Source organism: Scaptodrosophila lebanonensis, unplaced genomic scaffold (genome assembly GCF_003285725.1).
Source record: "Scaptodrosophila lebanonensis strain 11010-0011.00,11010-0021.00 unplaced genomic scaffold, SlebRS2 tig00000001-arrow-pilon, whole genome shotgun sequence".
NCBI classification, from domain to species: domain Eukaryota; kingdom Metazoa; phylum Arthropoda; class Insecta; order Diptera; family Drosophilidae; genus Scaptodrosophila; species Scaptodrosophila lebanonensis.
This window is the reverse complement of record NW_022060529.1, coordinates 7,425,644-7,447,381: the sequence shown is the minus strand read 5'-3', so window position 1 is coordinate 7,447,381 and position 21,738 is coordinate 7,425,644. Positions and strand designations below refer to the sequence as shown.

Here is a 21,738-nt window from a genome sequence, read left to right as displayed (position 1 = left end):
TAAAACACCGTGTTTCTAATAACGTGTATAATTCGGTAATTGTGGTTAATGAACGACCATCCAATAACTATAATATTTCAAGAAAAAGCTCCGTTTCTGTGCTCGGACAAATATAAAGTGCATTAAATTTATTGTAACGAATGGCGCTTTCGATTATATCGCAAAGTTCCGGTCTCTTGGATTTGCAAAGCATTTTTGATCCTCAATATTCGTTGCAACAACAACAAGAAGTTAGTTTGCAAGAACAAACACAATTACTGCAAGATTCGGCACGGCCATTAACGAAATTTGATTTAAACATTTTCAACGATATCGGCCAAATGGAATACACTACAAATTTAAATCGAAGTCAAAACCAATATCAGAATAATAATAATATCCACAATAATCAGAATAGCAACAACAACATTCAAACACATCAGACCAACGGTGATAACATTAATCAGGTAAGAAACTAAGCATACACTTTCCCTTATGGGTTTGATTTAGATAGAAATGATTTAAAAAATTCAATATTATTACCACTCAGTAATTATGACCGTTCACCAGAGGCTAATCATCAATCGGCAATCACAAATCGAAAAAATCCGTTGTGCCTTTAAAAAGCGAAATTAAGAAAGTATTTAGCCACGTCGACAAGGATACTATATTTCAGAGCTAATGTGTAACGGAAACTAAACCCTAAATAGAGAGCGGGACAGACAGGCAAATAAGTTTAATCATAAACTTATTACACTAAACGCAAGAAAAAGTTGTTAGCAAGCGGTGAAATGTTTTTAATGATTCATTTATTTACACAACTGTGGTTTTCGATGTGAGCAATGAACGTGAATAGCATTATTCAATAAGTATGTGTAATTATAGTTAGATATTTGATCCCATAGCACTGGCTCGTGTGTAAATATGCGCCTATATCTGCAATTACTTCTTATGATATCTGCCTTCTCACATACTACATGCAAATGAAATTTAAAGTATTTCCAGACAGTAAAAAACAAATGAACAGGTAAATAAGTCTACGTCAGGGCCTTACTAGTAACTATCGAGCTTCAATTGTTGCGGAAAGTTAGTTGCTACTAAGTACCTCGTTTTTCTTTAGTTAGTAGAAAAACGTATTGAATTTACAAAGGGCATCACACATCACATTTAAGCGCACTTGTGGTTACTTAACTTTTCAGAACGCAATGAAATCAAATACATACATATAATATACATACATATACATATATAGAACTCGTTTTATAATCGCGTAAACAAATAAGTTCAAGCATGTTGTTGTATATATATATATATATACACATGTGTACTTACTATCGATTATACAACTGTAAGATTTTTAAAACCAACAATCGGATTTGTAGAAACTCTTCATATTTCATACAAGTATGTCACGCCAAATATCTACACAGCTGATTATCTACATAACATAATTATCAAAAGAGACTGAGTTTCCAGAATTTCGTTCCGACAATTTTGTTCGAATAGCACATTTCCATATAGCTGCAAACGCACACTCTCATAGGCGATAAAGAACTGTGCACAGATAGGTAGAACATTATCAGCAAGGTTTAGGACCCCAGTAGCATTCTAGCTGACTCAAGTGATAATCCCGTGCGGCCACAGCCTCGTCGAGTGGCTAGACATTTTAATTAAAAAGCAGACTCGACGTTGTTGAATCAATCAAAAACAAGGTTTAAACAGAAATCGAATTATTATTACATGTAAATTACATGTGAATACTCATATTATGTGGCACTTGCTTCAAATGTCGATTGAATCCCACTACAGTTCAAAATAAATTCAAATTTAAACATATACTTTTATTGATATTTGTATTAATAGTAATTGGATATTTTAAAGAGTACATTCGGCTAAGTTGTTGGCATGATGTTTTAAAAGAAAGTGCTTTATTTTTTCAAAAACCTAGGAGTAACTTAAATATAATGCCTTTGCAGATCCAGAGTCGTCATTTTATCAGTGGCTATCATCATCAGCATATTGGATCCGATTATGAGCAAGTTATTAACTTTGTAGACTCGCCACCGAACTCTGAGGAATCCTGGACAGGTAAGGGCACATTTCACCATAAAGATTTACACAAACAAAAAGTAGCCTTCATGCGTCTGCATATCACTACAGCCAATGTATATTGATTTTTATTTTCAATTCCCATATAGACGTACAATCGAAGGAATCTCCAGGACCACAAATTATCGACGTACAAACGATTTATTCAAACAGTGGATCACGCAAGAGACGAATGGATTGGGACTCGTTAGATATTGGTCAAAGTGAAAACTCACCGACATCGCAAAACGACGAAATACCGTTACCCAACAAAGTGGCACATCAGGAGAAAGATAAACATAAGCGGGAAAAACACTCAGGTAGGGTAATTTTTGTTTTTCAGATAAAATTAGTGACAAATATAAAAGATAATACAAGTAGATAAATGTATTGTATTCAACCATTCGTTCTGATAACGTTTTAAAATCCCTTCATTGAAAAGATCGCAAAAATGAGGAATTCGTAACCAAGAAGAAAGATATATCAGCCAAATTGATCACGAATTTAAATAATACAAACAAGTGGATATGAAATGAATGACGTTTTGCTCATTTTCAAGTCCGCCATCACGAATGCGGGGCACATAAAATATGGAAGTGCTTTGTGCCAATTAAAGGAATTTCTTATCTTTCGAGCACAACAGCCACAATTATCAATTTTGTTGTGAATTTTATTACGATAGCTGGGGACATTGTATTTATGAAACTTTTTCGAAAACGTTTTAAGGTCGGCTCATTATTAAATGCTTAATTAATGAAACCGTTAATGTTTAAAGGCAGCAGACTGGGCGTATGTTAGCCTTATAATCAGTTTACAAGCACTTAAGGTTTCTTTTTTGGTTTATTGATATTGATTACATAATCTGGGCTTGTTCGCAGCAGTACATGCGCAATAATCATCACTCATCCAGACAGAAAACCGCGACGCGTTATGCTTTTAGTTTCAAGTTGTTTTCAGAGACATATTGTTGTTGTGTCTTGGAATTCTTCAATCAACGGGACAGACAATGTTCATTCGTTCTACTTCACTTGGAAGTCTCAAGACACCTTAACACTCGTTATTTTAACAAATTAACAAAAATAAAAACAGGTTTTCTCTGTTCAAATATGTATGTTTGTACGTTCGAGTCGCGCACGTTTCTGGTCTTAAAAAAAAAAAACTGATAATTATAAAAGGGAATAGGGAATTGTTAGGCACATTTGACAATGGGCTACCCAGTAGTCTATTGGCATATACCCGCTGTATAATATAGTAGTACGATATTGAGCGATTTGCGTGAATACTCAAGCATTCTACTTATCAATCCATCCAACTGTGTTTCCAAATACAAAAATATTTTTAAATATTTTTATTTAAACATGAACATTTAGTTAAAATTAAAATGACGACAAAAGATACGTCAGTAGCTACTTATTTTTGTAGAAATCGATGTTCTACACCTATTTTTCCCGTTTGGCTTTAGTTTTTGAGCTGATCGATGCAGAATGAGTAGAGAAATGAATCTGAAGAGAATACATATTTGGACTTTCAACAGTGTGTTAATATCTTTTTGTGATGGCTCCATAAAATTCGTTAAATATTTCATTTTTATTTCTATTTCACGACTATATTTTAAGCAACAAATGACCTTTTTTAATTAATTTAGCACATATGTGTAAGGCGTGGTTGTGCTAATTAACAATTCACTTGATGAGTAGAACAAACTGCACTTCAATAGAATTTGTGTGAGAGATAGTCTTATAGTTCTAATATACTCGGTGTTTTTCCGTTCAGACATGCCCCTGTCTCTAAACAATCTAATATTAGAATCATTAATGAATATGAGCTTTTCTTTAATATTTAAGCGACAGCTGTCATCCAGAAAAGCATTCATATAGCTTTCCATTCATGACCATTTTGTTGTGACAATGGCTTTAAAGTTTAAACGCTTCGTTTAGATATTATCGATATGATTTTGATTTGCACTGAGATCACGCAAACCCAAACTTCAATAGCTCTAATTACACTCGACTATAGCAATAGAAATAGCCGATAATCTAGGCACATTCATACTTTCATACTTATCTGCAAAATTTGCACGTTCTCGGCCAAAACTGAATGCTTATTCCCCCCTTTTTAGTCGTTCCTATTTACCTTCTCTTGGGTGGCTCGGACTAGCTTATCACGGCATACAAAATCAACACGACAAATGGGTGCAGATAAGACAAAATAGTTTGTGTTTTCGTTCTAGTAGCTGATTTCCAGCTACAACCAACAATTGAAATCTGCGTTTGTCACTTCACGAGTGGAAATTTAATTTAAAAAAAACCTAATTGCGGTTTTTTCGTACCCAGGCTAATGATACTTGGACACATGTTACATATAGTACATATTGTAGTATATACATTAAAATTAGTGGCAATGGGGTAGTGCAGTGTTTCATAAAACTAGTTCCCAAAAAGCGTACAGTCTGTCCGGGAAGTAGCAGCTTATAAATTATTATTATCTTCTGCTGGTGAAAAACACCTCATGGACTTCATGAACACTCTTTGGAGCCTCCAAAAACAACGATTTGGTACACTAACTACTAAAGCTTTTATGTCTTTTAATTTTCTCATATTATGTAATATTTTCTGACGTTCTCGAGCATTGTTTTTGTTCTATTTTGGCAAAACGTGCTTACATACTATACGTATGTACATATACTAGTTAGTTGCTGTTGGATATAGACTCACCCTCAAATTCCATGGCTTCCCATTGATTTTTATTCCCAATTGTGTTTAAGCGCGTTTCGGCTTTGCATTTGCAAAGCAACAAATTAAAGTAAATTGCTACAACAATTAAGTGTCTACAAAATAAAATAAAATTTCCGTGTAAAAATGATTGGAATATACGGTCAGACTTACGAACAATATGCATACAAATTTGAGGTATTTTACCACTAGACATTTTATAGCAAATTATAGAGATGTTTTTAGTAGAAGGAAACTATATTTTAGTATATAATTCTTATTGGTTTTAATTAATAAATGTGGCACTTATCACATACTTGTGAAATTCGACAAATTAGAGTGCAAACAATTTGCATGTCTGATCAGAGAGTTAGAAGGAGGCGTGACAGTACCCAAGCGATCAACATACCAGTTATGGACACGAAACTTTATGTTTATCGCAAACTCTACATATATATCCTTAGATAGTGCAAAAGTTGCTTGGGGAACCCTTTTTTGTCGATTGTCAGCTTCTCAGCGCAATACGATAGATGCAAACTTTCCTAAAATCCTTCACAAATCAAAACTGCTACACAATAGTTTATTGCCAGAGTACATTATTTTTAAAGTAGAATATTTGTACATTTAAGTATTTGAAATTTATAGATCAATCGCTGATAGATTGGTATTGGCGTCACTTGGCGGCACTATTTGACGTCAAAGATATGTATACATATGTCTATCTTGGAACACCGATAAGGTTAAATGCGACATTCGTTTTGGTCTAATTGTGGACAATGATTTACTTTCAGGTCGCAGCAGTTGGAGCGATGATATAGGATTTGATTTAAATGCCGATTTCAATAGCAACTCGTATTTGAACAAGTGAGTGCCGATTCCATGTGATGACTAGGCGTTATAACTAACTTTGCCGATCTGCATGCGAATGCAGTGACAATTTTCTATCCTTCTCCCCGAGCCTGACGGCACTAAAGCAGGAGCCGCAAATCGATCACCTGAAGCCCCACACAAAGATTCCCCTGATCAGCGGCAACAAACTCGAAAAATCACCACTCGGCAGCGATTCGAATAACTCCCCGCAGCACTCTTCGCAAGACTTGGACGCGTCTACGATCGCTGGTGGCAGTGGCAACAAAAACAAGCATGAGTTGAACACTGGCCTCACCTGCGGCTGTGGCTCCCCACAAGGTTCGCCCGCCGCTCCGGATTTTGAATTGAACACCAATGCTAATGCCAATGGAAATGGCAATGCACCGTCTGGCGATAACTCGAGCGGAAATCTCGTTGGTAGCGCGGCCTACAATCAGGCGGGTAAGTGAGGGGGTGTGCAAAGCTGTGATTTTAGGTAGAATGAAACGCGAAATAATGACATCAAAAACCATTAGGTGATTAATTCATTTATTTGGTTGACCTACGCTATAGATATGAATAGTCTATTATTTTTTTTTATTTATCAGATGATAATCTCTGTTTCGATTTCGATGAATAGAATGGTTTTGGAAAATTGATGATGTAAATTTTGTAACATTTTATTAATCCTACAGCACACGCCGGTCCAATACAGCTGAATGTTGTCGAGGCGGCCAAAATAGAGCCCAGTTCGGCAGGCAGCACAGCAGTGCACTCCGAAGACCATAAGTGAGTACGATTTCAGAATTGACAGGAATACTTGTTATACAAATAGATATATATTATATATATATTATCCTATATTATTGGTAATTAATATATAAGAAATTTCATGCGGTCTATTAACGGATCGATACAGATATAACGCTCTTTTCAATAGTCCGTATGTTCTAATCACTCTTATGTATATATGTTTATATATATATATATATATATATATATATATATATATATATATATATATATATATATATATATATATATATATATATATATATATCTGTGTAGGATGGCTGCTAAAATATTTGATCATATCTAGCTTACGTAGAAACAATCGTTTTAAGAATCGTATAACTTTTTTGTTCGAATGTCTAAAGCTTATATATGATACCAGCTTATATATCTTTTTATGAATATATTATTTATATACATGTATGTAGTATATATTATTTCGGTTTAATTTTTCAGGTTTCAATATATTTTGGCTGCGGCAACATCCATTGCTACGAAGAATAATGAGGAGACTTTGACCTATTTGAATCAGGGTCAAAGCTATGAGATAAAATTGAAGAAGATCGGCGATCTATCTTTCTATCGCGATAAGATTTTGAAGGTGAGTGAAATGTCGCGAAATGTTTGATTTGCGAGTCTACATGCAATCATAAATGTCTGCTTCAAGATTTATATTCTCCCTCTTTCTGCCTCTTTTCTCTGGCGAATTGAGGATCTCATTGTTGTTTGCTGACTCGTGCGTTTGAGGGCTTGGAGCATTTGGCTTCCGTTGAGTTCAAACTAATTTGCAAAAATGTTGTTTAAATTGACTGAGTTGTCGTTATTGCTGTATGTAGTTCTTGCTGTTTTTTTTTTTTTATTTATTAAGACTGTAACAGTATTTGTTCGGCATGATTGCATGCTGTCGTTATTTGTCGCGCTGTCGCCAAACAATTTGGCGTCGGCGGCATAGCCAGCAGCATATAACGATTGCTGCTTCTATAACATATGTACATGCATTTGTATGAGTGCTATGTTAATTGATTTTAATATGCCCCAATTAAACTTAATTCGGCGTAGGCAAAACAGCTTGAGGAACAGAATGAGCAGAATCAATTCTCAACTAAAGTATCTTTAAAACCAAGCACATGGTTGCCATGCAAATAGGACAGGAGCGTTGACCAGTTTACCATCCTTTCGCAGAGTGTCATCAAGATATGTTTCCACGAGCGTCGGCTGCAGTTTATGGAGCGCGAACAGATGCAACAATGGCAAGCATCCCGACCTGGCGAACGCATCATTGAGGTGGATGTTCCGCTCTCGTACGGGTTGTGCCACGTTTCGCAGCCCCTTAACTCAAACTCGCTGAACACTGTCGAAATATTTTGGGATCCATTGAAGGAGGTCGGTGTCTATATCAAGGTCAACTGCATTTCAACCGAATTTACACCAAAGAAGCACGGTGGAGAAAAGGGTGTACCATTTCGACTACAAATTGAAACTTATATAGAAAATACTAACAATACTAGTAACATAACCAGCGGCAACAGCAGCGGCAGTGGCATTAACAACGCTTTGGTCCCATCACCGAGCGGCACCCCGAACGATAATGCCAACAGTTCTACAGCCAGTTCGAATACTTCGACAACCCTGGGCGCACTCAACGGCAAACTGGCCGTACATGCAGCTGCCTGCCAGATTAAGGTAAGTGTAAACGACAAGTGCAACTAGAACTAGTTTGCCATTTGCAAACAGTGGACACTCCGTATGCCATCTCTGCTGACAAAGTCCACAATTTTAGAAATTGGTTTTATGGTGTATTTTTAAGACTTCACATTCAAGACTTAAATATCCATCTTCACATAATTACCGATTCCTTAATATAATCTATAATTAGTGCTCTTCAAATTCTGCCATACATAAAGAAAATAAACCTGTGCTTAGAAGTTTTGACGCCTCTTAGACTAAAAGATACCAATTATGAGTATTTAAGAATTTATAATTAAAATAGAAAACAATTTAAATTAAGAGGGTAATTATTTATTTTTATTATAAATGTGATGATTACATGTTATTTATTTATTTATTTATTTTTTTGAATTATGTTTATTAGTAGTCTTTGCTTTAATGCTTGTTCACTCTAAATAATTATGTAAATACTTGTTTCTATTTCTACAAGTTTTTATTGGTTAGATTAAGATTTTTTGATGTAGATAATTTTTTTCAGGAGCCCATTTTAATTATGACTTATTGCATCTGTAGCCTTTAAGTGTGAACGCGTCCTTCATTTTAAACTATGGATATTTATGTGAATATCTTCTTGCATCTTTACAGGTTTTTAAACTCAAAGGCGCAGATCGTAAGCACAAACAAGATCGAGAAAAAATTCAAAAGCGTCCACAATCCGAACAAGAGAAATTTCAGCCCAGCTACGAGTGCACAATTATGAATGATATATCGTTGGATTTGATAGCGCCAACTGCCACTGGCTCATACAGTCCCGAGTAGTGAGTTTATTTATGTACAAGTATATTTATTTTGTAACTAACAATTGATTGCGAATGTCGTTATACGTGCATCTTACGTCAGCTGCATTTGGATGCCTAATTAAATGCAATTATTTTGTTGATAAGCCTCAAATCACAGCAATATCCAAAATACATCCACACTTATGTATGTATGTATTTATTTATATAACGTCTTTATGACCAAGCAATCCCATTAGGTGCACGTGTATATCACATCGACTCAGATAAATTGCGCATTTCAAAATTTACTCAGCACGTTTTTAAAAGATTTTTTCAGCGAGACTCTAAGACTGTGTGAATGTTCCGTGTGAGTTACAGCACGGACTTACGATTTATAGGCAGTAATAACTGTTGGCATTACTTATTACTTAAAAGCATATTTTGAAATATGGATTCATTTCTCTACAAAAATTGCGCTGTTGTCTAGTTTTAGATGCCACGATTTAGAGATGTTCTTTATTGCTACGAAGATCTTGTATAACAACAAGAACAAAATTTATATCTATTTTCGTAGATATTTAGATACATCCTATACTATATATCACATGCGTCATCAATAGCTGACAAAACTATAACGCAAGTTCAATCAAATTCATATGTACTAATAGACATTTTTCCGTTAAAGCTTTTCGCTCGCATTTTCCACTTCTGCACAAATTTAAAATTTAAAAAAATAAAAAAAAATGTAATATTAGTTTCAAAACATGAGCGACACAATCGACCGCCACTGAGTGACCACATTGTGGATGTTGGAGAAGAAAACAGGTTATTATAGCTCGCTCTCTAGTGAGCAGAAACTACATACGCATACTCGTATATGTGCGTATCTGATTGATCAGATAGTTCTCTTTGAAGTATAGCAAGAGCTTTCACTACACCAGAAGAGCGCCCAAGTATTTACAGATTATCCGGCCGACCCTTATACATGTGTGTTCACAAAGTTATTCCAGATTTTTATACAAGTATACACTCATCCGTGCATAACATTATATGCTACAGGCTCGATTTCTAAACAAATAGCGATGGTATTTTTATTGTAACCGGTTTCCCAGACACAACAACTTATGAAACGCCTACATTTATTCGATTAATGAAATACACATTTACATATTCATTACAGACGGATCGGGGATTTTTGTGCAATAAATAAATCTATTAGTCTTGTAATAAATACCATTCAAAGGGAACGACAACTCATATTTTTCGGTCCCAAGTAATGCGCACTCCTATTTTTTGCTAATGATCTGTTTATAAAGCCTAATATAAGTTTTCCGATTATTTATATTTCTTTGATTCCGGTATTTAATTTATTATCGTTGTTTAAGTGATTGGTTAAAGTTTATATTTAAGCAGTTAAGCATTTAACAGTCTTTGGTGAGGGTAATTGAAAAGAAAAACAATTGTAAAGGGGATAACGCGATCTACATATATAATACTATAGTTCAACTGAACCGGATCAAGCAAAGTGCTTGCTATTGCAGAAAAAGTAAAAACTGGTGGTACAACTATTCGATATAAACAAAAAGGCAGCAATTAAGCGTATCTCAATATTATTAGCAAATATAAACACAGGTGCCCTAACACATACACTTGTCGCTACATATACGAGTTCAAGCATACATACATATATATGGATATATATATTTGTATGTATCTGAATATATGTATATAGTATATGTATATACATATGTGAGACGCGATGTTATTGTTGATCAGCCTCCAACAGAGCCAACTGGGAGCGGGCCCGTTGTTTAACCTGCTCATCGACAGACAGATGGAGGGACGGACGGACAGACAGGCACACGCATACAGACTTAGTTGTTGTTTGTTTTTCTTTTTGCTTCTTGCTCGCTTGGCTTCCACCGTCATCTAGAGACAGTTTCATTTTGCATTTGTGAACATGCGCTTGTATCTGAAGGATCACGCTTGTCGTTGTCGCAACAGATATCTCAGTAAACTGCTGCATAGAATTTGTACGGCTTCATGAAGTGAAAATTAGCTTGACTTATAACTAACAATTACATATTCCTTTCTTCGTCGTTTCTCTTCTTGCAGTATGAAAATCTGGCCTAATTCGCCAGTGCATATACCGAAATATGATGGCATGTTGCCCTTTGCCAGCGCATCTCCAGCGAATAGCAGCAGCCCGATAGCAATTAATTCGGTGACATCAACTAATTCGCCAACTTTGAAACTAATGGATGCGACCAACATGGTGTCGCCACAACATGTGCCGGCGGATATTGATGATTATGTATGTGCCTTTGTGTTGGCACCTCGTGTATTAAATTGAATACACGACTTTATTATTTTTATATTGACAGAATGTAAACATAATGCCGGACTCAACACCCGCTCAAGTGACACAATGGCTGACCCAGAATCGTTTGACTGCCTATCTTACAACATTTTCGCAGTTCTCTGGTGCCGATATTTTGCGGTAAGTGTTACATCTCTTCTCTTTAAAGTTCTAGATTCTACGAAAGAAAAAAAATCATTAAAAATTTGAATTTTGATAACATTTTTGTGTCCTGTGAAGAGCAGACAGAAGAGCTACTTATACCATGGCCATCCGTGTGTTCGTCTGTATGAACATCGATATCTTTTCAGCCATGACAAATAGGGACACCAGACTTTGCATGCAGACTTGTCCCATCGAAATGCACATCTACATGCATTATTAAAACTGTAGATTCTATTATTAGCACAAAGTCGTTCAACTAAGGCGTCCAAATCTAAAAATTCTTTCCCTTCATTGGTGTAAAGGAGGCGGCTGACTGTTACATACTGTAGTGGTCTGTCTTTTTGGGCAATCTTAAAATGCCGTACATGCGTTCAGTTTAATTATTGAGAGGGATGTGGGGTGCAGTTTATATAAAAAACTTACATACTTAGGTGTATTAAATAAATAAATATGAACATCATGCTCTTTCTCTTTTTCGACTCCCCGATGCTGTTCTCTTTATCGGCTATAATTAGCATGTCCAAGGAGGACCTGGTACAAATTTGCGGTCTTGCCGACGGCATACGCATGTTTAATATTTTGCGCGCTAAGTGAGTAAAAACATCTTTGAACTTGTTTTGGCACAATTTCAAATTAATAATAAAAACCGATTTCCCCCACACAGAACGATTGCACCCCGTCTGACCCTTTACGTGAGTCTGGATGGTTGTAGCTACAATGCCATCTATTTGCTGTCGAACACGGCAAAGGAGCTCCAACAGAAACTGTACAAACTTCCCGGATTCTACGAGTTTATGTCAAAGACCGTCAGCAATGGCGGCGTGCTGGAGAATGGATCAACGGTGTTCAACAATTGGGGCATGCATTCAAAATATTCGGGAAGCGGTTCCAACATCTTCAGCGAAGTGAACAAGTGTTGTGTCTACTTATCTGGTCCAGGCGGCGTTCATGTAACCATCACCGATGAGGTACTCAACAATGAGGTTAGGGATAGCAGCTTGTATGCGATGGACGCACAAGGCGGGAAAGTAATTCTGAAATTGATAAATAAGCAGGAAAATAATTGAAAAAGGAACATCAATTTTTTTAAATATTGCTGCACAGTTTCGGAGCAAAAATAGTTCATTTTCTCGCATCGATTACTATTATCAATGACGCACAGCATAAAAAAGAAATTAATATTTGAAAATAAGTACACATTTTATAAATATTGTGCAATTTCATGAATAACAAACTATTTTTACGCCAAGCTGAGAGATTTACTTGCTAACACATATCCTATTCGACAAAGCATACAATTTCTATATACGTTTCAATTTGTATGAGATTTCGCGGAGCAGTTTTACGCAAGCAACAACAACTTGATGAGCAGCTTTAATCCACAATTAAACATTTAATGAATAACAACATAGTAGTTTTGTTTTCAGTTTTTATATGTAACACTTTTTATTTGCTTCTCATTTACTTTTCCACTGATCAGATCGGGGCTCCCCCCCAAACGCATTTATGTTCTGTTTCGTTTTTCAATCATATTTGATTTATTTTAAGTTTTATTCAAATAATTTTATCTCAAACAACAAATATCAACTTATTTTGTATTCGCACATTATTATAGGCACACAGATTTATTATGAAAAGTCGTTTGAAGTAGAATGAAAAACTAAAAAAAAGTACAGTACCACACAATAGACATTGACCAACAAATGTCTGAGGGTTTCGCTAACAACCAACCATATATTGTTTTATATACATACACACATACACACATGAACATATATATGTGATAAAACCAATAAATTGTTATCAAGAGTGGACTGTCAAAAAATGTTTGTATATGGTGTGGTGTGGTTTTTCTTCCCCCATTTAAATCGAGCTGGTGACAGCCCTGGTCACTGGGATGGCCACTTTCCTGTAATTTTTTTCTTAGTTGTTCTCTGTGCAAACGTCAATTTGCTGATAAGTTTTAAGTCACATATTGTTCAGAATCCCGAATGGTATAAGCATCAAAGCATACTCGTATGTATTTGGGGCACAATGAACCGTTTGCTCTTGGTGGCTTGGTTGGTACTACTTTTGTTGGGTAAGCTGAGCGCGATTCCAAGCTTCTGTACATATAATTTATATCCATCTGAAGTGCATGGTCTGCATGGCGATTGTCAATTTTATCGCCACATGGTGGAGGGCTCCAACCGAATATTTATTTATTCCGACTCAACTGGCGTCTATCAACTGCAGCGTTCTGAGTTTGTGCCCCGAGGGGTTACTCTTTTTGCATTCTGTTCGGAGACCGATGTATTGGAGTCTACTTGCCAGAATAATGATCAGTTCTCATTGCCACTGCCTCTGAGCTGCAGCAATCCCATGAATCCTGTTGTGAAGCAAATCAGCGACAATTCCTGCAAGGCGTCAATGTACGCCGTTGGTTATGTCATTGGCAACAGGATGCTGGAACTTTATCGCTCCTGCTTCGATGCCAAGAATGGGCGCGTGTTGTATTCGGAAAGCGATGTCTACTATAAGTCCTTCTGTGAGTGAAAATATCAAATACCAATTTGTTTACGCATTCCAAAACGTCTTATTTATTTACTATAGTTGCAAAACGTCCCTTTACGGATTTTCAGACTGATGGTCTCTTCACGCCCGCTGAAGCAGCTTCCTATGCGAAGCACAATATTTATGAATCATTTAACTGCATTTTTGGCAATAGCCAGTCCTATATACCCGCCCGTGCGCTGGTTATAAACCGAGGGCATCTGGTCGCGTCGGCCGACTTCCTATTTCTCGACCAAATGGCCAGCACCTTTCGTTATCTCAACGTTGTGCTGCAGTTCAAGAGCATTAACGATGGGAATTGGGAGAAAATAGAGCGTTGGGTGCGCAGTCAGATTCCGAACACAAGTTGCTTTCGTATAAGGACCGGTGGCATAAATGTTCTTCAGCTGACGAACGAAGCAAACGAGGCGTGCAATGCCTGTTTAGCTGGCAACAAAATTCCAGTGCCTGAGTGGACCTACAAAGTAGTTAAAGCTGCCAATGGGAAACCTATCCATGCCTTCCTGACCTACAACAACATCTTTGAACGGGAACGGCCAGCTGCTCCTTCATTTTGCAGTTGCGTAGAATGTCCCACGAGATTGCCAAATACACCCCAGGATGGATTCACCTTTTGCTGTGATCCCGAGAGCTTCGGATTATAATACCAATACTTGTCCGATTTTCAGCATTTGCATTAATATTGATTAAACAACACTATAAATTTTCAGTCATAATAGATGCTTGATTTTATTAGTATATTGAATTATACTTATTTAATTAATTTGTGGTGCCGTTCAAAAGCCTAAAATAGTTTAAGCTAAAGCACGAATACTCCGAGAGAAAACTCATGACTCCCTTTATTTCATAAGTGAATATTCTATGGGCTTCTATTATTATTCAGTTTGGAATTGATTTTTCAGGGTCAGTGATAGTTAGTGCTTGTTTATTTGTATTTGAATTTTTAAAATAAGAAACCCCTAATTGGCCTGTAATCTAAGAGCAATAAAAGTCCTAACGAGCTTTTAATTGGTTATACAATGTATGGACAGGATTTAAAAGCGTGAAGATTGCCTCTAGCCACAAACAGTTGCTACTTTGCTTGGAAAATGCAGCCATCTTCGGATTTTGGCCACTCCGTGGATGCTTTCTTCGAAGGACAACGTAAGACACTTGGCTTTTACTCAGTGTGGCCGCAGCGGAAACGCCTTGCTCGCATTCTTCATCGCATTAATTTCTGGCACATTTTCGGTTTTTGGATTATGGGATTTAATCTGAGCTTGCTGCTTAAGTTAGTCATAAATATCAACCAGTTGGATGAGATGATTCGTGTCTTTGTCGTGCTGGCCACTTGTATTGCCTACACCTTCAAGGTGTTGGCCATCAAGTTGAACAATAAAGAGATGCTGGAACTCTTTGGGAGCTGTCACTCGAGACACTTTCTGCCCATGAACATCCATGAACAAACCTTCTTTTCGGAGGCCCGTGGGTTCAGTCGAAAGATGCGCAACTACTATGCTGGCATATCTTTTACAGCGCTGAATGCCCTGCTCCTGACCCAGTATTTGATCGATAACACCCAGCTGCCCCTGGCCACCTATAGTCCTCTGGATGTGAGCAAGAGATCCGGATACTATGCCATGTATTGCTATCAGTGTGTGGCCTTGTCGCTCAGTTGCTTTGTCAACATATCCTTCGATTCCCTCTGCTCTTCGCTCTTCATTTTTGTCAAATGCCAGTTGGACATGTTGGCTCTGCGCTTGAACAGCATTGGACGTCATCAGGAGGAGCTGAAAGAACTGCAACGGGGAGATCAAAAACAGGATCAATTGGTACAGCAGGAACTCATCAGTTGCATACTCTATTACATGAGGATTGTTGAGCTGGCTGCCAAAATGGAGCGCCTACTCTACAAACCCATATCTGCGCAAATATTTTGCTCAGTACTTGTTCTTATCGCCAACTTCTATGCCTTGTCTTTGGTTAGTACCTTATTAGAACAAAATACTTCCAACTCAGGACTTTGGGACCATTTGAAAAAACACGATGATCTGCAAACTAAAGATAATAGTTTGTTTCATAAAAAATAGTTCATTTATGTAGTGATCGCATTTTGATTTTATTTTTATAAACAATTCTATTTGCTTTTAGCTCTCTGATAACTATTTGGTGTTTGCTAAGTTCTTAACCTATCAGTGCTGCATGCTTTTGCAAATCTTTATACTGTGCTACTATGCCGGCGAGATTTCGCAGCGCAGTTTGGAGTTGAAACACGAGCTTTACAAGTCCAACTGGGTGGGCTGGAACAAGTCCAATCGAAAGCTAATGCTGTTGTTTATGTTGCGTCTGGAGAATCCAATACGGATTAGGACAATGAATGCAAACCGATTCATCGATGTGGCATTGTTCAGTTCGGTAAGTGAAGGTCATGTTGTCTGCTGTACATATCAGCCGATTCTTTTAAGACGGTCAATACAGTTCAGATCTGTATATATACTTAGTACGTATATACTATATATATGTATACCATGCTGAAGCAAATATTCGTTTTAGTTGTCTATTTTGATGGGGTAAATTCCTCTACATTTTTAAAATTATGTTGTTATTTTCATTTTTCAGATTGTGAACTCATCATATAGTTACTTTGCACTTCTCAAAAAGGTCAACAGCTAGATTAAGCCAGAACTAATGATATTAATCAACGTTTAAATTATATGGATCATGGAAAGACATAATTGGTATTCGTTAAATAAAATGCACTTTCAAATTGTCGGGTGCCCCGACTTAACTTATATGTAGAATAATTCAATATATATTTTTAAAAAATTTGCATAAATATAAATGAAACTTTGTGCACGAATTTTCTCTTTTTTGGGATTCAAACTTATGTAAAGGGTACACATATGTCCGCAAATAGTCATGGAAATATTGGCAGTATAAGTGGATGGCCCAGATTGTAAGCAATTCTATTATTAAAACTTTAGATGACCTAAGGAAGCCCGAAAGGCAACAAATTTTGGTGGAGGTGTACTCATGGTGTGAAATTATTTATGTGTGCCAATCGTTAGATTAAGTCCACGACGACTTTGGGACGAGCTGATGTTTTCTTTTATTTCTCAATTTCTATTCATCGAACCTCATCGGATTTTTCAAAAAGCGCAGATCTAAATCCAACGGATTACTTTTGGGGGGTTCTGTCAAAAAAGATTTATGCCGATGGAAGGCAGCTTAATACTGTGAATTAGCTCATATTTTTTCTTTTTATTTTAGAATAACTATTTTTTGTTATTTGTCTCAGCTATTTATTTCTACCTGATGATGCTGCAGGCTATTGTTAGTCATAGCGTTAAAAATTAACGGTACTTATAGGGGAATTTTTGCTATAAGCAACAGAGAAGATGTTTACAAATATTGGTAGAAAAATAAATTCAAAAAATATTGCAATATAGTGGCTTATAACAAAAATATGTGTGTCCCAGAGACCTATTTCGGACACCTTAGCCACAAGCGAAAGGTAGGTCAAAGCCACCGACCAAAATTGCTTTCTATCCAATAGTGAAGCTGGAAGTTGCAGTAGGCCAGGTCTTAAAGCTGCCGAATGCTTTCCTTACCTACAACAATGTCTTTGAACGGGAACGGCCAGCTGCTCCTTTATTTCGCTGCCACATGACCTTGTTAAATACACCCCAGGATGGTTTCACCTTTCTGTGATCCCAAGAACTTTGGATTCTAATACCATTACATGCCACATTTTTAGCATTTGCATTAATTTTTCAGTAATTACTCGTATTATCGACGTTGATTTCAAATACGCAATAAATTATCCGCCATAATTGCTGCTTGAATTATTTAGAATATTTATGTAACAAGCCTAAGTTGCTTAAACTTGGATACACTGCTACAAAAACCTATTCCTGCTTCTAGAAGATCAAAGACTGAATCTGTAAACAAATGAAGTGCTTGGTATAGTAATTTATTTTTAATTTAGATTTCGTTTAAGGAAGATTTTGTTTTTATTGATTTATTTTAGAATTAGTATACTCAACAATACTTTTTATTGTACTGATTATAGAGAATATACATACATAAGTATATATTGCTTTAATGAAACATAGTTATCGTACGTATCGTAAAACTAGTTTTCTGTTATTGAAAGATTTGTACGTGTATATACTTAGTATATATAGCAATTTGGCCAGTGGTTGCAAGCAAGTCCTAACGAGCTTTTAATTGATTATACAATGGAAACAGAATTTAAAAGCGTAAAGATTTACTATAACCTTAAACAGTTTCCACTTTGCTTTGGAACATGCAGGCAACGTTGGACTTGGACCATTCCGTGAATGTTTTCTACGAGGGACAACATAAGATCCTCAGATTTTACTCAGTGTGGCCGCAGCGGAAACGCCTTGATCCCATTAATTTCTGGCACATTTTCGGTTTTTGGATTATGGGATTTAATCTGAGCTTGCTGCTTAAGTTAGTCATAAATATCAACTAGTTGGATGAGATGATTAGTGTCTTTGTCGTGCTGGCCACTAGTATTGCCTATACCTTCAAAGTTTTGGTCAATAAGTTTAACAATAAAGAGATGCTGGGACTCTTTCAGAGCTTTCACTCGAGACATTTTCTGCCCATGAACATCCATGAACAAACCTTCTTTGCGGAGGCCCGTGGGTTCAGTCGAAAGATGCGCAACTACTATGCTGGCATATATTTTACAGCGCTGAATGCCCTGCTCCTGACCCAGTATTTGATCGATAACACCCAGCTGCCCCTGGCCACCTATAGTCCTCAGGACCTCTGTATTGCTATCAGTGTGTGGCCTTGTCGCTCGGCTGTTTTCTCGCTCTGCTCTTCGCTCTTCATTTTTGTCAAATGCCAGTTGGACATGTTGGCTTTGCGCTTGAACAGCATTGGACGTCATCAGGAGGAGCTGAAAGAACTGCAACTTGGAGATCAAAAACAGGATCAATTGGTACAGCAGGAACTCATCAGTTGCATACTCTATTACATGAGGATTGTTGAGCTGGCTGCCAATGTGGAGCGCCTACTCTACAAACCCATATCTGCGCAAATATTTTGCTCAGTACTTGTTCTTATCGCCAAAGTAACGAAATACTTCGAATTCGATATATTATTTAGAATTTATCATAATATTAAAAAACACGTCAGATTCCTATACCTTAGATGTCTAGAGTGAGTGCATTTTATAGATTGCACCCGTAGGTTAAAAAGGATATGTTGGGCTTGTGCAAAGTATTTTACAGGCAAGATGAAACATCTTCAACCTATAGTTGTAAAGTATAAACATTTTTAATCAAATAAACGAGACGAGTCGATAGAGCCAAGTCCGTCTGGCCGCCTGTCCGTCTTCCTGGATGAACGCCTGGATTTCGGACGCGGTTGAGCATATATTTACCAAACTTGTATGTACACTCTACTTATATCCAGGCAACACGAGTTTGTTTTATTTTTTTTATTTTTACCCCTCTACACTCTTTATAAAATTTCGTCAATACTGTCCATATTTTGAAAACTACATAAACCAACCATGTCATTTATATACAATTACCTACTTTAGTTTCAAATTTCATTCAATTCTATGAAAGGTTACTAGCGAACAAATTTCACTCCAATACTACGCCCACAAAGAGCAGCGTTAAGTTTGTTCATCTCCTTAAACTGCTTTTTTTAACAGAAGGGGCAAGCATAATTATTTTTGAATGATTTTAATTACGATATTTCTATAGCTTAGCGCATATACTTGTATATATATACACATATTTATGCACACACAGAACATATAGATTCGTGGTCGTTATGATAAGACGACTCGATATCCATGTCGGTCCATCCGTCTGTATGCACGAACGCAAGGATCTTAGAGAGTATAAGAGCTAGAATTCAGTTGTGTTGTTTTTCCTGGTGCATCAACTCTATCCCTATATAAGCTTATGTCTTTACGTAAGTGCCATACATATATGTTTTTTGCATTACTTCTCATTTGAATTATTTTGTTTTCACTCCATTCTTCTTCATAAATACACACATACATTGTAGCTTTCTGATGACTATGTGGTGTTTGTTAAGTTCTTTACCTATCAGTGTTGTATGCTTATGCAAATCTTTATACTGTGCTACTACGCCGGCGAGATTTCGCAACGCAGTGCGGAGCTGAAACACGAACTTTACAAATCCAACTGAGTAGGTTGGAATAAGTCGAATCGAAAGCTTTTGCTGTTATTTATGTTGCGTCTGGAGAATCCAATACGGATTAGGACAATGAATGCAAACCGATTCATCGATGTGGCATTGTTCAGTTCGGTAAGTGAGGCGCTATTTTTCGCACTGCATAAGGTGCACAATTTTCATAATTAGCCTCATTACGGGCACCCGTACGGACCCCATGAATCAATTGATATAAAAGAGCCCATATTCAAACACAACAAATTTTAGATATGGAGCGATCATTGCATCAGGAAGCAACGGAGCGTTTTTACAAGTACCAGGTCAGGTATTTTAAGTTCTTGGCCATTTGGCGATTACCTGATTTGGTTACGCCCCAGGAGCGTCGCCTTTACAGGATACGGTTTTGGGTCATGTTAGCGGGACTCTGTCTGCTGTTAACGTTTTTTTCAATACGCTTTCTGGGCAATATTGGGGCACTGCATGAGATTATAAAGATATTCTTTATATTCGCGACCGAGCTGAGCTGTCTGGCGAAGTTCCTTACCGTCAGGGTAAATAATGACAAACATGCGCGTCTTGTGAGAATGATGCACGAGGAAGCTTTTCAACCTGCGTCCAAGGCGGAAATGGAATCTTTTTACTTGGTGGAGCGAACAGTACGTACAATTAGTGTTGGCTATGGAGCACTTTCTCTGGTGGCTGTACACTTTGTGCTCTTGACCCAAATGGTCGTGGACCGCGCGGAGTTGCCGTTGTCCATGTATGAGCCTTGTGACGTAAGCATCCCTCAGTGCTATTTGGCCATGTATTTATTTCAGTACGTGGCCGTTACGCTGAGCTGTTACATCAACATATCCTACGATTCGATATCCGTCGCCCTATTGTTGTATGTTCAGGCACAATTGAAGATGCTGGCTACGCGTTTGGAGAAACTGGGATGGGGTGTCCCGATGAGCAATCGAGTCATTGCTCAACAGTTGCGATCCTGCGCTATTTATTTCGAGCGCATATTAGAGCTGAAGGAATTGGTGGAAGGGTTCGTTAAACCTGCCGGTTCAGTGCAGATTTTTTGCTCAGTCTTGGTATTGATTTGCAATTTCTACGACATGTCAACCAAATCGGATGGCACGGCCAATATGATCAAGACCTGCATATATCAAATGGTGATGCTGCAGCAAATATTCATGATTTGTTATGCAGCCAACGAAGTAACTTTGGAGAGCGCTCGATTAAAACACGCCATTTATAAGTCCAACTGGCAGTCGTGGAACCAATCTAATCGTAAACTCTGCCTCCTGATGATGATGCGTTTCGATTCACCTTTGCATGTGCGCACCATAAATCCTACATATAGCTTTAGTTTGGCTGCTTTTACGTCTGTAAGGGTGATGAAGATCCATATCAATTACTTATAATAATAATGGTCTTAACTTTTAATTTTTCAGATTGTAAACTCCTCATATAGTTACTTTGCTCTTCTAAAAAAGGTCAACAGCTAGGTCAAGCCAGCAACCTTAATATTACTGAACGTTTAAATTATATGAATTTTAGCAGTGGAAATAATTGGTATTCGTAAAACTGTAATTTTTTTCAAAAGAAATGCACTTTTAAATTGTTTTTTATA

General features: G+C 37.1%; 5 protein-coding genes across 5 annotated transcripts; all 5 read left to right on the top strand.

Moving 5' to 3' along the window:
- Window positions 1–115: 115 nt before the first annotated feature.
- On the top strand, window positions 116–13,215 carry LOC115634604 (upstream-binding protein 1). Its single transcript, XM_030532457.1, has 13 exons — window positions 116–446; window positions 1,956–2,067; window positions 2,178–2,387; window positions 5,570–5,642; window positions 5,710–6,089; window positions 6,323–6,416; window positions 6,876–7,020; window positions 7,602–8,102; window positions 8,733–8,905; window positions 10,982–11,180; window positions 11,251–11,366; window positions 11,906–11,980; window positions 12,055–13,215. The coding sequence occupies exons 1-13, from the start codon at window positions 141–143 to the stop codon at window positions 12,455–12,457; spliced, it is 2,787 nt and encodes a 928-aa protein (XP_030388317.1). The 5' UTR covers window positions 116–140; the 3' UTR covers window positions 12,458–13,215.
- A 209-nt stretch (window positions 13,216–13,424) lies between these two features.
- On the top strand, window positions 13,425–14,681 carry LOC115634697. The gene is made up of 2 exons (XM_030532575.1): window positions 13,425–13,917; window positions 13,983–14,681. Exons 1-2 carry the CDS (start codon window positions 13,425–13,427, stop codon window positions 14,585–14,587), a joined length of 1,098 nt encoding a protein of 365 aa, XP_030388435.1. The 3' UTR covers window positions 14,588–14,681.
- A 350-nt stretch (window positions 14,682–15,031) lies between these two features.
- On the top strand, window positions 15,032–16,595 carry LOC115634694 (odorant receptor 46a). Its single transcript, XM_030532569.1, has 3 exons — window positions 15,032–15,904; window positions 16,074–16,337; window positions 16,542–16,595. The coding sequence occupies exons 1-3, from the start codon at window positions 15,032–15,034 to the stop codon at window positions 16,593–16,595; spliced, it is 1,191 nt and encodes a 396-aa protein (XP_030388429.1).
- Window positions 16,596–18,231: 1,636 nt separating this feature from the next.
- Window positions 18,232–20,381, top strand: LOC115634692 (odorant receptor 46a-like). The gene is given in 3 exon segments (XM_030532568.1): window positions 18,232–19,032; window positions 19,986–20,249; window positions 20,304–20,381. Coding segments are annotated over 3 exon segments (1,143 nt in total).
- A 2-nt stretch (window positions 20,382–20,383) lies between these two features.
- Window positions 20,384–21,613, top strand: LOC115634691 (odorant receptor 46a-like). The gene is made up of 2 exons (XM_030532567.1): window positions 20,384–21,493; window positions 21,560–21,613. Exons 1-2 carry the CDS (start codon window positions 20,384–20,386, stop codon window positions 21,611–21,613), a joined length of 1,164 nt encoding a protein of 387 aa, XP_030388427.1.
- The last annotated feature ends 125 nt before the right edge of the window (window positions 21,614–21,738 follow it).

What these genes read in the sequence shown, in the direction of transcription:
- LOC115634604 (XM_030532457.1), top strand. Translation starts at nt 141, where the DNA reads ATGGCGCTTTCGATTATATCGCAAAGTTCCGGTCTCTTGGATTTGCAA. An exon ending in CAGCTGCCTGCCAGATTAAG is followed by an intron (nt 8,103 to 8,732) that starts GTAAGTGTAAAC and finishes GCATCTTTACAG; the next exon opens with GTTTTTAAACTCAAAGGCGC. An exon ending in GGCTCATACAGTCCCGAGTA is followed by an intron (nt 8,906 to 10,981) that starts GTGAGTTTATTT and finishes CTCTTCTTGCAG; the next exon opens with TATGAAAATCTGGCCTAATT.
- LOC115634694 (XM_030532569.1), top strand. Translation starts at nt 15,032, where the DNA reads ATGCAGCCATCTTCGGATTTTGGCCACTCCGTGGATGCTTTCTTCGAA. An exon ending in ACTTCTATGCCTTGTCTTTG is followed by an intron (nt 15,905 to 16,073) that starts GTTAGTACCTTA and finishes ATTTGCTTTTAG; the next exon opens with CTCTCTGATAACTATTTGGT. An exon ending in ATGTGGCATTGTTCAGTTCG is followed by an intron (nt 16,338 to 16,541) that starts GTAAGTGAAGGT and finishes TTCATTTTTCAG; the next exon opens with ATTGTGAACTCATCATATAG.
- LOC115634691 (XM_030532567.1), top strand. Translation starts at nt 20,384, where the DNA reads ATGGAGCGATCATTGCATCAGGAAGCAACGGAGCGTTTTTACAAGTAC. An exon ending in GTTTGGCTGCTTTTACGTCT is followed by an intron (nt 21,494 to 21,559) that starts GTAAGGGTGATG and finishes TTAATTTTTCAG; the next exon opens with ATTGTAAACTCCTCATATAG.
- LOC115634697 (XM_030532575.1), top strand. Translation starts at nt 13,425, where the DNA reads ATGAACCGTTTGCTCTTGGTGGCTTGGTTGGTACTACTTTTGTTGGGT. An exon ending in TGTCTACTATAAGTCCTTCT is followed by an intron (nt 13,918 to 13,982) that starts GTGAGTGAAAAT and finishes TATTTACTATAG; the next exon opens with TTGCAAAACGTCCCTTTACG.